The sequence below is a fragment of the Hypanus sabinus genome, chromosome 2 (genome assembly GCF_030144855.1).
Source record: "Hypanus sabinus isolate sHypSab1 chromosome 2, sHypSab1.hap1, whole genome shotgun sequence".
NCBI lineage: Eukaryota > Metazoa > Chordata > Chondrichthyes > Myliobatiformes > Dasyatidae > Hypanus > Hypanus sabinus.
The window spans coordinates 170,075,419-170,092,430 of NC_082707.1; the positions used below are offsets into that span (position 1 = coordinate 170,075,419).

Here is a 17,012-nt window from a genome sequence, read left to right on the forward strand (position 1 = left end):
TATTCCTACAACTTATGGACTCATCTGCACCTCATGTTCATGATGTTTATTGCTTATTTAATTATTATTATTTTCTTTGTTTTTTTCTTTTTGTATTTGCACCGCTTGTTGTCTTTTGCACATTGGTTGTTTGTCAATCTTGTTGAATTGAATTGAATTTTCTACTTACATCCTTCATATGCATGAGTAGTAAAAATCTTTTTGTTATGTCTCTGTCTAAATGTACAATGTGCAATTTATGGTAATCTATAATAAATAGTATGTACAACAGTTCAGTCAATATAACATAGAAATACAATTTGAGAGGGAGAATGGAAAATCGGAAGTGTCAGTATTACAGTTGAACAAAGGGACTATAGAGCTATGAGGGAGGAACTAGCCAAAGTTGACTGGAAGGACACCCTAGCAGGGAAAACAGTGGAACAACACTGGCAGGTATTTCTGGGAATAATACAGAAGGTGCAGGATCAGTTCATTCCAAAGAGGAAGAAAGATTCTAAGGGGAGTAGGGGGCAACCTTGGCTGACAAGGGAAGTCAAGGACAGTATAAAAATAAAAGAGAAGTATAACATAGAAAAGATGAGCGTGAAGCCAGAGGATTGGGAAACGTTTAAAGAGCAACAGAAGATAACTAAAAAGGCAATACGGGGAGAAAAGATGAGGTATGAAGGTAAGCTAGCCAAGAATATAAAGGAGGATAGTAAAAGCTTCTTTAGGTATGTGAAGAGGAAAAAATTAGTTAAGACCAAAGTTGGACCCTTGAAGGCAGAAATGGGTGAATTTATTATGCAGAACAAGGAAATGGCAGACGAGTTGAACAGGTATTTTGGATCTGTCTTCATTGGGGAAGACACAGACAATCTCTCAGATGTAATAGTGGTCAGAGGACCTAGGGTAACGGAGGAACTGGAGGAAATTCACATTAGGCAAAAAATGGTGTTGGGTAGACTGATGGGACTGATAAATCCCCAGGGCCATATGGTCTGCATCCCTGGGTACTTAAGGAGGTGGCTCTAGAAATCCTGGGTAATCATTTTCCAATGTTCTATAGATTCAGGATCAGTTCCTGAGGATTGGAAGGTAGCTAATGTTATCCCACTTTTTAAGAAAGGAGGGAGAGAGAAAACAGGGAATTATAGACCAGTTAGCCTGACATCAATGGTGGGGAAGGTGCTGGAGTCAATTATAAAAGATGAAATAGTGGCACATTCGGATAGCAGTAACAGGATCGGTCTGAGTCAGCACTGATTCACGAAGGGGAAATCATGCTTGACTAATCTTCTGGAATTTTTTGAGGATGTAACTATGAACATGGACAAGGGAGAGCCAGTGGATGTAGTGTACCTGGACTTTCAGAAACCCTTTGATAAGGTCCCACATAGGAGATTAGTGGGCAAAATTAGAGCACATGGTATTGGGGGTAGTGTACTGACATGGATAGAAAATTGGTTGGCAGACAGGAAATAAAGACTAGGGATTAATGGGTCCTTTTCAGAATGGCAGGCTGTGACCAGTGGGGTACTGCAAGGCTTGGTGCTGGAACCACAGCTGTTTACAATATACATTAATGATTTAGATGAAGGGATTAAAAGTAACATTAGCATATTTGCAGATGATACAAAGCTGGGTGGCAGTGTGAAATGTGAGGAGGATGTTATGAGAATGCAGGGTGACTTGGACAGGTTGGGTGAGTGGGCAGATGCATGGCAGATGCAGTTTAATGTGGATAAATGTGAGGTTATCCACTTTGGTGGCAAGAACAGAAAGGCAGATTACTATCTGAATGGTGTTAAGTTAGGAAAAGGGGAAGTACAATGAGATCTAGGTGTCCTTGTTCATCAGTCACTGAAAGTAAGCATGCAGGTACAGCAGGCAGTGAAGAAAGTTAATGGCATGTTGACCTTCATAACAAGGGGAGTTGAGTATAGGAGCAAAGAGGTCCTTCTGCAGTTGTACAGGGCCCTGGTGAGACCACACCTGGAGTATTGTGTTCAGTTTTGGTCACCAAATTTGAGGAAGGACATTCTTGCTATTGAAGGAGTGCAGCATAGGTTCAGGAGGTTAATGCCCAGGATGGCGGGACTGTCATATGTTGAAAGATTGGAGTGACTGGGCTTGTATACACTGGAATTTAGAAGGATGAGAGGGGATCTGATTGAAATGTAAGATTATTAAGGGATTGGACACGCTAGAGGCAGGAAACATGTTCCCAAATATGGGGGAGTCCAGAACCAGAGGCCACAGTTTAAGAATAAGGGGTAGGCCATTTAGAACAGAGTTGAGGAAAAACTTTTTCACCCAGAGAGCTGTGGATCTATGGAATGCTCTGCCTCAGAAATTAGTGGAGGCCAATTCTCTGGATGCTTTCAAGAAAGAGTTAAATAGAACTCTTAAAGATAGCGGAGTCAAGGGAAATGGGGAGAGGGCAGGAACGGGGTACTGATTGTGGATGATCAGCCATGATCACATTGAATGGTGGCGTTGGCTTGAAGGGCCGAATGGCCTACTCCTGCACCTACTGTCTATTGTCTAATAATTGTATCAGCAAGAATTAATCAGTCTGATGGCTTGGTGGAAGAAGCTGTCCTGGAGCCTATTGGTCCTGGCTTTTATGCTGCGATACCACTTCCCGGATGGTAGCAACTGGAACAGTTTGTGGTTGGGGTGACTCAGGTCCCCAATGATCCTTCAAGCCCCGTTTACACACCTGTCTCTGTAAATGTCCTGGATAGTGGGAAGTTCACATCTACAGATGTGCTGGGCTGTCCGCACTACTCTCTGCAGAGTCCTGCGATTGAAGGAAGTACAGTTCCCATATCAGGCAGTGATGCAGCCTCTCAATTGTGCCCGTAGAAAGTTCTTAGGATTTGGGGGCCCATTCCAAACTTCTTCGACCAACTGAGATGAAAGAGGCGTTGTTGTGCCTTTATCACCACACAGCCACGTGAGATCCTCGGTGATGTTTATGCTGAGGAACTTAAAGCTGTTCACCCTCTCAACCCCAGATCCATTGATGTCAATAGAAGTTAGGCTGTCTCCATTCCTCCTGTAGTCCACAACCAGCTCCTCTGTTTCTGCGACATTGAGGGAGAGGTTGTTTTCCTGACACCAATGTGTCAGGGTGATGGATTCTTCTCTGTAGGCTGCCTCATTATTATTTGAGACTAGGCCAATCAGTGTTGTGTCATCAGCAAATTTAATTAGCAGATTGGAGCTGTGGGTGGTAACACAGTCATGGGTATACAGAGAGTAAAGGAGGGGGCTTAGGACACAGCCCTGAGGGCCTCCTGTGTTGAGGGTCAGAGGGGCAGAGGTGAGGGAGCCCACTCTTACCACCTGCCGGTGATCTGACAGGAAGTCCAGGATCCAGCTGCACAAGGCAGGGTGAAGGCTGAGGTTTCTGAGCTTCTTGTCGAGCCTGGAGGGAATTATGGTGTTGAATGCTGAACTGTAGTCCAGGAACAGCATCCTTCTTCTCCAGATGTGGAAGGACGGTGTGTAGAGTGATCAGTTCTGTTGGTAGGCAAATTGTAGGGGGTCCAGCGTGGGTGGTAGCAAGCTGCAGATGTAATCCTTGACCAGCCCCTCAAAGCATTTGCTTGTTATTGAGGTGAGTACGTCAGGACGCCACTCGTTCAGACATGTTACCTTGGTCTTTTTAGGTAAAGGGACAAAGGTGGATGTTTTGAAGCAGGTGGGCACTCTACACTGGGAGAGGGAGAGATTAAAAATGTCAGTGAACTCACCTGCCAGTTTTGCCGCGCACATCCTGAGCACCCGCCCTGGGATGCCGTCCGGTCCGGCAGCATTGTGTGGTTTTTTATTGATTCTATCGTGTTTCTTTCTGTTCACTGTGAACATTTGCAAGAAATTCAATCTCAAGATAGTATATGGTGACACATACGTACTTGGATAATAAATTTACTTTGAATATTGATTCCTAAATCTGTGGATGATACCAAGATTGATGGTGCGATGGACAGTGATGAAGGCTGTCAAAGTTTCTAAATAAGATCTCAATCAACTGGGAAAGTGAACTATGGAAAAGCAGATCAAGTTTATCTTAAACAAATGGGAAATTATGGAACTTTGGAAGATTAACCAGGGCAGAGCTTACATAATGAGGACCCTGAGGAATACTGTTGAAGGTGTAGGGGGTACACGTACATACCAGTCCCCTGAAAGGGGGTGACACATGTAGGCAAAGCGGTCGCAGAGCATGCTTGCTTTTATCTGAGGGGATATCGAGTACCAGGTTTGGGATGTCATATTACAGCTGTAGATGGTGAGGTGAGGCATACCTGGAATATTGTGTACAGCTCCAGTTGCTATAATGTTGGGTGGAAGTGTTTCAGTGAGGGGGGGGGGTGCACAATAGATTCATAAGGATTTTGCTGGGATTGGCAGGCTTGAGATGAGGAGAGACTGGATAGGTTGGTACTGTATTCCCTGGAATGAAGGAAGTCAAGGGGTGACTTAATAAAAGTTTATAAAATCACGAGGAATCTTTTTTTTTTGACAGATTAGGGGAGTCTAAAACTTGAGGGCATAGAATTAAAGTAAGAGGCAAAAGGGACCCAAGAGGCAGGTGTTTCACACAGGTGGCGGCAGTTAAGTGCAACGGGCAGCCAGAGAAAGTGGTAGACATGAAGATAATTACAACAATTGAAAGATGTTGAGACAGGTTCAAGGCAAGGACAGGTTTTGAGGGATACAGGCCAATTGTAGGCAAATGGAACTAGCTCACAAAGGCACCTTGGTTGGCAGCAACACCTTAGGCTTGTGTCTGTTTTGTATAACTCCTTGGCTTAAACGAGACCATCAACTAAATTTCAACTAATGTGAACTGACTCAGTAAGGAATAACATGGCCCTGGCCAAGACAGTTCACCCAGTCAGCTGAAGTGTCCAATTACTTGGGTGCTGGGCAGTGTCACTCAGATGCCATGAAAGGAAGTGTTGGAAGAAGTGGTCTCAGGTCACAATTAAGACCCCTGGTACAGCTGCCATAGACAATCATGGTCGAGGCCATGATTACCCAGCTCATACAACTTGGCACATCATGATGATACAGCTGCAACCCACCAGAAACATTGGCTAGCAACCCCGATAAACCTGTCCACATACTAGTTCACTGGTCGAATGCTTAGGTCAACATTCCCCTGTGCAAGAGATACTTTCCAGCCACCCAAGGTACAATACTCTTTTAAATCATTTACAAGGATGATTATATCGTTAGTCAGGAAAAATTGAGGCATGAATGTGCTGGGGAGTAGGTACAGAGGAGATGTCAGGGGTAAGTGTTTTACTCAGAGAGTGGTGAGTGTGTGGAATGGGCTCTCAGCAACGGTGGTGGAGGAGGATGCGATAGGGTCTTTTTAGTGGCTTTTGGAAAGGTACATGAAACTTAGTAAAATAGCAAGCTATGGGTAAGCCTAGTAATTTTTAAGATGTGGGGGGACATGTTCGGCACAACTTTATGGGCCGAAGGGTCTGTATTGTGCTGTAGGTTTTTCTGTTTCTAATGTCTTCTTTTCAGAGGAACATTTATAATTTCAAAGTAACTTCCAGATTAGATCTTTGACTTGAAAACCTAACCCTTTCCTTGCGTGCTGCTCCACCTTATCATTATTTCAGCATTTTCTGCTTTTATGTCAGCTTTCCATTCTCCAGCTTTGCATTTAATTAGTTCTTTTAATGTAGTGAAACATTCTTGAGCAGTTCATATACATTATCAAATAACATTTCACATCAGGATTATATATGTGGGCAATATGACATTTTTAAGGGTTTCCTCAAAGGAGAAAAGGGAAACGTGAACAGAAACAGAACGTGGGGCCCTCTGCAGCTGGAAACAGTCCATGTTTCCAGTTGAGGCCCTTCAGCAGAACATTTCCCGTTATTGATGCTGAGTTCCTCCAGCATTTTGTGTGTTGCTGAAGGTTTTCAGCATCTGCAGAACCTTAGGCTTTCAATAGGTGTATGGAATTATTTTGTTACTGTATGTCGATACCCACGCCAATACCAACAAAGCAGGGGTGGGGTAGCAAGAGGAAATTTGCAGGAAGACAGCAACTTTCGGGGTCTGCGTTACGTCACGGCGCATGCTAATGAACGTGATATTCAAATGAGAACGCCGGGGCCGCTGGGAAGGGATTGAAGAGCGCGTGCGCGGCCTACACGCTCTCTCTCTCTCTCTCGGATCCACCGCCGCGCCGACATGGGCCATCAGCAGCTCTACTGGTCTCACCCCCGAAAGTTCGGACAGGGCTCCCGCTCCTGGTGCGTATTCTGCCGCCGTGGTGTCTCTCGGTACCCGGGCCATGGGGCAGCGGCATCCGTGGCATTAGGAAGGGGCAGATGAAGCCTAAGTTTCAGGCGGCGTTCGGGCCCATCCCAGGCCTGGAGCCCGGTTCACCATCCCGCCCTCCTAATCCCCCTGTTTTATTGTCATTTCGCAGCCGCGTGTGCGCGAACCGTCACGGACTGATCCGGAAGTACGGTCTGAACATGTGCCGGCAATGCTTTCGGCAGTACGCTAAGGACATCGGCTTCGTCAAGGTAAGAATCGGGCACCTGGCCCACCTCTCCCCTTGCTCGCCTGCTGAGCTGCTGGCTGGCTGGCTGGATGGAGAAATAACGTCGCCCCATGTTTTGGGAGTTCATTGCGGGTAGGATAACATAAGTGGGGTATAAACTATTTCAAGACTCCGACTTCTGTGGGAAATGGTATTTGGATTCCATCCGTTTTATAGAGAAGCTACCACTTCGATTCCTGCACTGATTGCTATTTCAGTACACTGTCAGAATCGAATGAGTCACTGTTCATGTTTGTGTGCTGTGAATGTCTGATGTGTTGTTACCTTTTGATTGTAAATGCTTTTCTGATTGAAATGCCTAATCTTATGTTTTTTTTTCCTGTAGTTGGACTAAATTACGAATGGAGCAAGACTGCAATGAGGAAAAAGAACCCTGACCTACTCAGCTGTGATCATCTGACAGAAGCAAACGTTTTGTAATGCTCCAATTTTGTAAATAAAGTTCCTTCTTGTTAGTGCTGAGACCTGTCTTTCATAGTATTAACTGTATTGGGTGTGTGATCAGCATTTGTTCTAGGCTGCTTTTGCTACTCAAATGCAACTTGGAAATTTATAAGCACGTTGGTGAAATGGAGTGGTGTGTGTTTAGAAACAGTCCAAGCACTATCAATAAGGGTGAGAGACTGATCTAAATTGTGTATTCTGGCAGAAACCTTGGTGTTGAGTTTGGATTTAAAACATAGACCTGAAGTTCAGGATCTTACACATTTGCATCTTTGGTCTGGCATGGGTTTGAGGATGCGAGTAGAATTTTGAGTTATTCCATGTCATAGTCTAGAAAGCATTCTTGAAGAATGGAAATATATTCTTCTGCATTTGTGATTTTAGAAGTGTAAACCTTTGTCCCCTTGTTCCGTGCATCTTAATCTTTTCTTAGTAATTCCCTATCTGCTTCTGAACTACCCTCAGTCTCTCAACTGGCCTTCTCTCCAGTTCCCCTTTTCCTCCTGCTTTCTGCAGAAGTTCTTATACAATGTCACTATAGTCATTATATTCTGAGTGCTTTGCACTACCATCTTGAACTCAAGCTGTCATAGGGAAGTCTCACCCAACACCATTATTGCTTTCTAAACTACATCTTGGAAATGAGCGATGAGGTAAAATTTGATTTAAGGCTCTGAATTCACAACTTGTAGTGGCCTGCTAACGATACTTACAGATCTATTCTGGTACAGGATCTTGACTTGGGGTGTCAAGCATCCCTTTACCTCCAGAGATGCTACCTGGTCCATTGAGTTCCTTTTTGTTTTTAAATGTTGTCTCCAAACAGGCCTCAATATGATGGTTTGAATTAAATTGGAGCCCAGATTCCTCAGTGCAGTTTATCAGATTTTCAACCCCTTGTGGTGTAGGGTTATACTGAGCAATGTGCAGCGGAATAAAAACGTATGGAGGAATTTCAACACTTGGAAGTTAATTTGGGGACCTGGAATCTGCTGGGCAATAATCACTTCCCTTGTGCTTCTGAGACTGGTATCTCAAGGCACTGGAAAAATACTTAAAGTGAACCAATGCCTCCCTGAACTGAGGTCCTAGTTACATTCAGGTTACAGATTTTCTGTATTCCCAGTGGTTCCCCAAATGCTTGTTACCTAGCTCTGTCATTGCAGAGGATTTGGTATGTCACTGATGACTGGCAAATTTCTACAGCTGTACTGTGGAGAGCATTCATCGCCATCTGGTGCGGAGGGGCCACTACACAGGATTGGTAAAAGCTGCAGAGGGTTGTAAACTTGGAGAGCTCCATCATGAGTATGAGTCTCAGCACTGAGGTCAAAAGAAAATAACTCAAATGCGGCATCTATTATTAAGTACCCCCACCACCAGGATGTGCCCACGTAGGTGGTATAGGAACCTGAAGACAATGTTACAGGAATGTTCTCACCTCGTGGACCATTAAGATTTCTGAATAGTCCATGATCATTAAATCACTATTTTTGATTTTTTTGCACAGTTTTATATATTTTATGATATATATGATGCATATTTCATTTTGTCTTGGCCTGAAATGTAAACTGTTTACCCTTTCTACCTGTTCCATAGATGTCTGACCTGCTGAGTTCTTCCAGCAATTTTTGTCTGTTGTATATAGACACGTGTTTCTGAATGAATCTGATGCCTTCAATGTCTCACTTAAGAAATGCAACATCCTGTCAGCCAGGTTGTGCTCTTTTTCTGGAAGAGAGCATGGTTTCAACAATGGTCTCACTAAGTTTTACATTCAAAAGCAGATTGGCAGCAAGTCATCCTTGATCCCCAGGGACTGTACAATTGTTGTTTAAGAAAGGTTGTGGAATCTTTGGAAAGTATGCCGAAGAGATTTTATCAGGATGCTGCCATGATTAGTTGTTATGAACTATAAGAAAAGCTTAAGCAAACGTTTTTTTTTGCTGGAATGTTGGATTCTGAGGGGGAGACCTGATAATTTTAAGTTTAAAATTGAGAGATGTGGATAGGATTGGCAAACTTCCCCAGGGTAAAAATGTCAAGTACTAAAGGAAATTTATTTATGGTGAGAGGGGGAAAGTTGTTTTGACACTGATAGAGGAAAGGGAGTTTAAGAAGCTGTTAATCTGAGTGAAAGATGGGTCATTTAAAAGTAATTTAGTTTAATTCTGCAGAACAGACAGTGGACCAAAAGGTCTGTTGTGCTTGCAGTAACAGAACAGCTCTTGGAGCAGTCGGGAGAAACCTCATCTTAGGCATCGAGAGGACAAAGGGTGTTTATGCACAGAAAATTTCAGTAACACCTCCCCGTTAACAATCCTTGGTGTATGTAGCTGGGCATTAATGGCATTACGCAAGGAAAAGTGGTGTGGACTGTATCAGGACACCTCTGTGCCTCGCTCCCTCTTAGTTTTACGCAACACAACACTAGCCACGAAAACTCCTCCCCTCCCAGGTGAGTAGCCACTGTCAGAAGCAGCAGCAGCACTCGAGAAGGACTCTGCAATCTCTTGTAAGGCAGCTGGGCTGGACAACAGCCCAGGCTAAGTACTCGGGGAATGCTCACTAGCTCACTGACGTCTTCAAGGACATATTCAACACTTCACTCATCCAGGCCACTGTCCCACTTGCTTCAAATCAGCCACCATCATCCCTTTACCAAAGAACTCCACACCTTCAGAACTAAATGACTACTATCTGGTGGTACTGACAGTGCTTTGAGTGGCTGATAATGGCACATATTTAAAAACTTCCATTACTGCCACATTGGATATTTACCAAAGCAAGGCAAAATTCTGGTGGGGTCAGGCAGCGTCTGTGGAAAAGAGGAAACAGTGGATGTTTTGGACCAAAATCGTTAATCAGATTCGGACAATCACTTAACAGATACTGACACCTAGAAAACAAGGACACTTATTTAAGACTACATTCCCACTAGACCGAATAATTTTGAAAATGCCAGTTTCGTGTAAAAACGATATGTGTCCACACCAAGTTTTTTTGAAAATACCTCTGTCCACATTAAAACAGGTATTTGGGCGAATCTCCTCCTGGGTATATGCAGGACATATCTGCAGAAAGCAAACGACATGCTTGATGTTGAATCTCGCTGTGAAAGTGCGTTTGTGCAATAAATAGACTAGGAAAACTTAAAAGGAAATTACCAAATGACAGACAGTTGGCTCTCGCGCAGGAGGACTTAAAAAACAAATACTGGAGCATATGGAGGCAACCGACAGGGAGTTCACGGACAGTGTGACCCAACTGATAAACATTCAAAAACTGACTAACCCTGTTGCATTAATAAAGCACCTTGTTAAATGTATAAAACATGTCTGCATCAGTGTTATCTTGCATTTCCATACAATGTTACATTAGACTGTCAAACATCTATTGTCAGAGGTATTTGCATAAATAGGTAAACCACCTTCATACGAGCAAGGACAGAAAATGGCAAAGTGAGTATACTTATTTATTCAGTAAGTTATGGGTCAAAGTATTTGTTGAGTACATTTCTAACTCTTCTGGCTTCAGTCTTGTTGCCGTCTGTCCTGAAATAGTTAGGTTATGTGGGGGGTTGCATTCAAGAAAACAATGAAATGCCGTGTTGCTGCCACCATCTGTTCTGGCACATCACAACAGTGTTTTTAAAAATCTCCGGTTACCCCGTCCACTACCCAATCAGTGCTTTCAAATTCAGCCACTCTGGAGAACGTTCTGTTTTTGGGGGAGGAAAACACCGTTTCAGTGTGAATGGAGGGTCAAAACGAAGAGAGAAAGCTTTGGTTATGGATTTGTCCGGTCTAGTGTGGACGTAGTCTAAGAATGCTGCTTCTGGATTTCAGTTTGTCATTCAACACTATTGTCCCATGGGCTTTGGTGAACAAACTCCTATTCCTTGGTCGAAACACACCACTTCAACTGAGAGTTGGGACTTCCTAACCAATAGATCTCAGATAGTCAGGATGCACAACCGCTCCTCCCTCCCCGTCATCCTCAATGTGGGTGCTCCCCCATCCCCTAAGGCAGGGGTCAGCAACCTTTACCACTGAAAGAGCCACTTGGACCCGTTTCCCACAGAAAAGAAAACACTGGGAGCCGCAAAACCCGTTTGACATTTAAAATGAAATAACACTGCATACAACGTTTTTTTTTTGCCTTTATGCTATGTATAAACAAACTATAATGTGTTGCATTTATGAAATTGATGAACTCCTGCAGAGAAAACGAAATTACATTTCTGCATGCAACAAAAACATTTTGAACTCCGAAAAAAAGACGTTGGGTTGAAGGTTACTTTTAAGTAAAATACTCAATGTCTATTTGAGTCCTTCTTGTATTTATGAAAAACGCCGAACTTAAATTTGCCGCCAGCAGCAAACCAAAAATAACATCAGCCAGCTGTCAACCTGAAAAATAAAAGGACTATTTCACTGAACAATGAAAAAATATGAATATACATAAAATAATAGGCAATTAAAATATGTATCATACTTGGTTAATGGGATTTCTGCTCCTGGACCTCAGCGCACAGCATCTGCACATCAGGGCTGTACGACGTCACCTTCATCTTTACACAGGATCGCAAGTTGTCATCTGTGAGGCGTGCACGATGTTTGTTTTTAATAAAGTTCATGTTGGAGAACACCTGCTCACATACATAAATCGACAGGACTCCAAGCGCATACTTTTTAGTGTTTACATAAATGTCGGGGATAGCATTCCATGTTTCGAACACAAGTTTGTCTGGTTTATCGAGGTTTTCAATATCACTCCATTTGTGATTCTGAGCAAGAACGGCCTTCTGACGGGCAACATCTGCAAGGTCTGCTGTCAAGCGTCTAAACTTGGACACCCATATGTCTTTGTCGGCTATTTCGGCCAGTTCCATCTCAAGATCAGGTTTACTCACACCTGCCAATGCAGTCGTATTCAGTAGAGATGAATCGATGCTTGGGGGAGTGACCGGGAAGGATAATGTGTTTTTTTTCCTCTCTGAACTCACAGAAGCGTTTCCCAAACGATGTTTGCATTGCGATGATTGCAGAATGTAAATACTCCGAACTTATCATGTCATGACCTTGTTTGAACTCTCTCAAATTGGGGAAGTGAGACAAAGTACCTTTCTGTCAATCTCTGGGAAGCACTGTCAACTTGCGCTCGAATGCCAAAACTCCTCCAACATGTGTAGGGCTGTACGTCATTTCCCCTGAAGAGCTGTGTTCAGCGTGTTCAGGTGCGCTGTCATGTCTACCATGAAGGGTAGCTTTTCCAGCCCTTTGCTGCCCAGGAAAGTTTTCACTTCTTCCAGACATGCGACAAAGCGTTTCAGCACCTCCCCTCTGGACAGCCACCGGACTTTGTTGTGCAGCAGGAGATCAGAATATGCGCTTTCCAGCTTGTCCAGTAACAAACGGAATTGACGGTGATTTAAACTTTTTGCCATTATTTTATTGACAATCTGAATGACAACATCCATTACTTCTGTGCATTCCGGAGGAAATGTTTGAGCGCACAGTGCCTCTTGGTGCAAGATGCAGTGAAAAATCAGCAGCTTTCTGTCCAGCGACTTATGCAGTAAAGCCACAATTCCCTTGTGCGTTCCCGTCATATTCGGTGCCCAATCAGTAGCTACTGACACCAGGTGGGTAGTCTTTATTCCTTTGGCTCTTAAACAATTCAAGACAGCCTCACAGATGTCCTCCCCCCCCCCGTGTTTGGTCTTTCAGAGGTATCAACTCAATCAGTTCTTCCTGTGGCCCGGCAGAGTTTACATACCGGCAGAACAACGCTATTTGTTCAATATCACCTTTGTCTTTAGACTCGTCACAGGCAATCGAGTAGGCCACAGCTGAATTGATGTTTTTAATTTGCTGTCTTGTGATGTCTTCTGCCATTTTTATGGTTCTGTCTTTGACAGTCTTTGCAGAGAGGGGCATATCCCTGATTTTCTGTACAATTTCACTCTAGTTTTTAAAGTCCGTGAATAGATGTTCTGAAATCTTAATGAAAGATTCTTTTATATATTCACCATCTGTAAACTGCTTCCCGTGCCTGACTATTTCCTGAGCGGCAATATAACTAGCGTATGTCGTTGGTTTTCCGGACTTCATCCATTGCTTGAAATGATTTTTGCTCAGATCAACCTTCCGCATCAGTTCCGAAACGGCTTTTTTTCTCTCATCTCCATCCGGATATTTTTGAGCAAAGGCTGCGTGTTTATTCTAGAAATGCTTTGCAACATTTGACTTTTTGCTGTTTGCTAGTTTCTCATTGCATATTAAGCATACTGGTAAACCAGTCTCGTCAACAGTGAAAGCAAATGAATCTGTCCACGTATCATTAAACGTTTTGTTTTCTTCAGTCACTTTTCTTTTTTTAGAATTCTCCATAGTTGGCCTACCTTGGATCGAAAAATTAAAGAAATCGCGCACTGACGGGTGTCAGGTATTGGCAGTGGTGACGTATATTAATAGCGATAAAAACACGTTGTAGCGGTGTGCTCACGCAGTCAGTAAACTGCAGTCGAATAACTTTATTCGAACTAAACAGCCTTGCTTTTAAGCCTCCCTCAACCTGGCCCCCATGGGCGCGGATGCTGCAAAAGACCAATTATTTCCCAAAGCAACAGGGAGCCGCAGCACAGAGGTAAAAGAGCCGCATGTGGCTCCGGAGCTGCGGGTTGCCGACCCCCGCCCTAAGGGTTGTATTCTGAGCCCATTGCTGTACACTTTGCTCACTCTTGACGGCACAGACTCCCAAGTAACCACATTCGCAGGTTCAGGGACACAACAGTGGTGGGGCTCATCAACAATGATGAGGTGACCTGCAGGGAAGAGGTGGAAGAGCTTGAGGCCTGGTGCCAGGCCAATGTCAACAATACAAGGGCTGTTGACTTCAGAAGAATTCACCCGCCCCCCCATACTGGTGGCATGACAGTGGAGACTGTGAGCAGTTTCAAACTCCTGGGAGTGCACATCACACGTCGCCTCATGGTTTCAGAACACATTTTTCACAGTCAAAGCTCATATGCTTATCAACTTTCTGAAGAGAGCATATCCATACTCTCATCATTCTACAGGTGCACAGTAGAAAGCATCCTGACCAGCTGCATCACCGCTTGGTACAGAAACTGCACTGCGATGGACAGGAAACCTCTACAATGGGTAGTTGGAACTGCCCAGTTCATCACTGGTGCCAGTGTATCCACCATCAAGGACATGGTGCTGGAAGGTGCTGAAAAGGCCCGGTAACATCATGAAAAATTCCACCCACTGGCATCAGGGAGGAGGCCTCGTAGCGTCCACAAGCAGTAAGGTTGATCAACACCTCCACCCACTAACTCCACCACTACTTTATTTCTTGTCAGTCACCTTATGTACAGCCTAGCATCACTTTATGGACATGCAATCAAACTATGTATATAAGCTATGTATTTATTGTCTGTCTTACACTCTGTCCGAGTAGTCTCGGACCTGATAGCATGAATATTGATTTCTACTGGTGAGATAAAATGTTACTTCCCCTCCCCTTTTATTCTATTCCCCATTTGGTCCTCTTATATCTTCTCACCAGCCTATCATCTTCCCCTGGGTGCCCTCCTTCCCTTTCTCCTATGGTCCACTCTCCTCTCGTATCACCTTCTTTTCCAGCTTTTTATCTTTCCAACCCACCTGGCTTCACCTGTCACCTTCTAGATATTGTCCTTCCCCCAACTGATATTCCCTTTAATTTGTAATGACCAGTGTGTGCAAAAATCTTGTGCTGTGCAATGTTTTGCCCAGTGCCAATGACATGTATGCACTGAATAATTTCTTCAATAAAAGCAGTATAAGCCTGTTGTGAAATCTGTAGAGAAATCATCGCAAACTCCACATTGTCAAGAAGGTCCGCATCAGAAACTGGGGAAAGAAACGTGATTGTGTATGATTGTGAAATATGCTGACCATGCCAATGAGGTAGACGGTGACAATCTTTTGTGCGCAGTTTAAGTTCCTTTGTGCGCTAGTAGCTAAAGATGTGTGCATGCACCTTAGAAGGAACATTGCCCCCCCCTTTTTTATTCGGTTGTCTCCCCCTTCATTTTCAGTCTTGAAGAAAGGTCCCGGCACAAAACATGGACTGTTTATTCATTTCCAGAGATGGTTCCTGACCTGCTGAGTCCCTCCAGCATTTTCCGTGTGTTTTGGATTTCGAACATCTGCAGACCTGTTTGTGATATTTTGATTTTTAAAAATTATTGTTGTGTTCTTTACCTTTTGTGGTTTTTTGTGCTGCATCAGATCTGGAGTAATGATTATTTCGTTCTCCATTGCATTTGTGTACAGGAAATTATAACTGAATCTGAAGGTTGCACCAACAAGAATAAATGGTGTGCCATATATAAATGAACCTTCAGATTAATTTGACACTGAACCAGCATGTTATGTTCATCCAGGCAAGTGTCCTCATCCTTGAAGCAACAGATAAGACCAAACAAAAAACCTCCAACATTTTAGACACAAATTACAACAGGTGATTGTTGATGATTACCACAAGTGATAAATGCTATCAACGTTACCTATTACTTTTTGTCTTGTGTGTACAAAATGTGGTTATTTGAAAGGAAAATGCCTGAGCGGACCACTGCCTGCACGTTTCCTTCCTAGTTATGCACAGATCTGATTTGGAAGTACATTGCTGATTCTTCATCATTGCTGCTTCAAAATTGTGGAAATTCCTGCCAAACGCATCTGAGTGGTTCAGGCGGAAGGCTCATCACTGTTTTCTCAAGGGTGATCAGGGATAGACATGCAATGCTAGCAGCACCCAAATAGTCTGCTTGCAGACAGGCTATTCACAATTTTAAATGGCAGCTTCCTTCTTGATAAGTATCACGGATTTCTCTCTATAAAGGATCAGTGGGTTGAACAAAAGATGGAACAGCAAACCATGTCACCATTCAAACTAAAAAATGCTTACTGAACCATGCAGTGTTTCAAAGATAAAGTTTGATTTAATTCATTGCACACTGATGCACAAAAGAAGAATGATATACTTGCAGAGAGGGATAATTTTGCAAATTAAGATCTGAATTTTGATGCATTTGGAAGAACAAGCTTCCATGCTCTAGTAATCATGATGCTAAATATGTTTCCTCTAAAGTTTGTAGCTTTTTTATTTCTTCTCTTAAAATGCATCCCCTCACACTCGATTGAAATTAATTTGCCAGTCTGCATGTTTATTAATTTTTTGGTGCTTTGTTGCATTCTTTCTTGCTATTATTTTTCACCGTTTTTGGACATGTGTTTGCCCTATTATAGAGATCCAAATTCACTGTTCTTTTGTACCTAGTTGTAGGTTTCTCACCCCAGTGGTTTATACGTTTTCAGCGCCCCACCTAACGCTTTGTAGCAGCTGATGGTGACTGATTTCACCCAGAACTCCCTTCAGTTCATCACTGTGTTCCACCCACCTAGTATGGTTCAAATCACCCCATGCTGCTGAAGTTCAACTTGTTCCAGAATAAACAGATTCTGATCTGATATCAGAACTCCTAGCCTAACGTCAGCTCACACATTAGAGTGATATTGTTAACAACAGCCGTATACCAAGCCCTTTTGTGTGGAAACTAGTAACATTTTTCTTAATTTAGTACACACACACTTACATTAATCTAGTTGACATAAGAATAACTCAGTTCTTATCTGTCACAGACGTTGGCTGTTCCTAGTATATTTCTTCACGTTATGGAAGAAGGGTATTAGGCCTGTTGAGTCCATGTCATAACAGGTGTGTATTAGAAATCCTCCATAATTTCTCTCACCTCCTCCTGAAATACTGTCAGAGATTTTTCTACCATCTTTTACTAATACAAAAAAATCACAAATTATTGGTACAAATGCCCATCTCTTTACAGTACTACAGTTTTCCAAATAAGACCACACATGGCCATGATTCTGGTGACTTAGCTAGTAACTATCATCAG

General features: G+C 43.2%; 1 protein-coding gene across 1 annotated transcript; it reads left to right on the top strand.

Moving 5' to 3' along the window:
• Positions 1-6,116: 6,116 nt before the first annotated feature.
• Positions 6,117-7,060, top strand: rps29 (ribosomal protein S29). Its single transcript, XM_059959443.1, has 3 exons — positions 6,117-6,281; positions 6,461-6,560; positions 6,924-7,060. Exons 1-3 carry the CDS (start codon positions 6,220-6,222, stop codon positions 6,930-6,932), a joined length of 171 nt encoding a protein of 56 aa, XP_059815426.1. The 5' UTR covers positions 6,117-6,219; the 3' UTR covers positions 6,933-7,060.
• Positions 7,061-17,012: the final 9,952 nt, after the last annotated feature.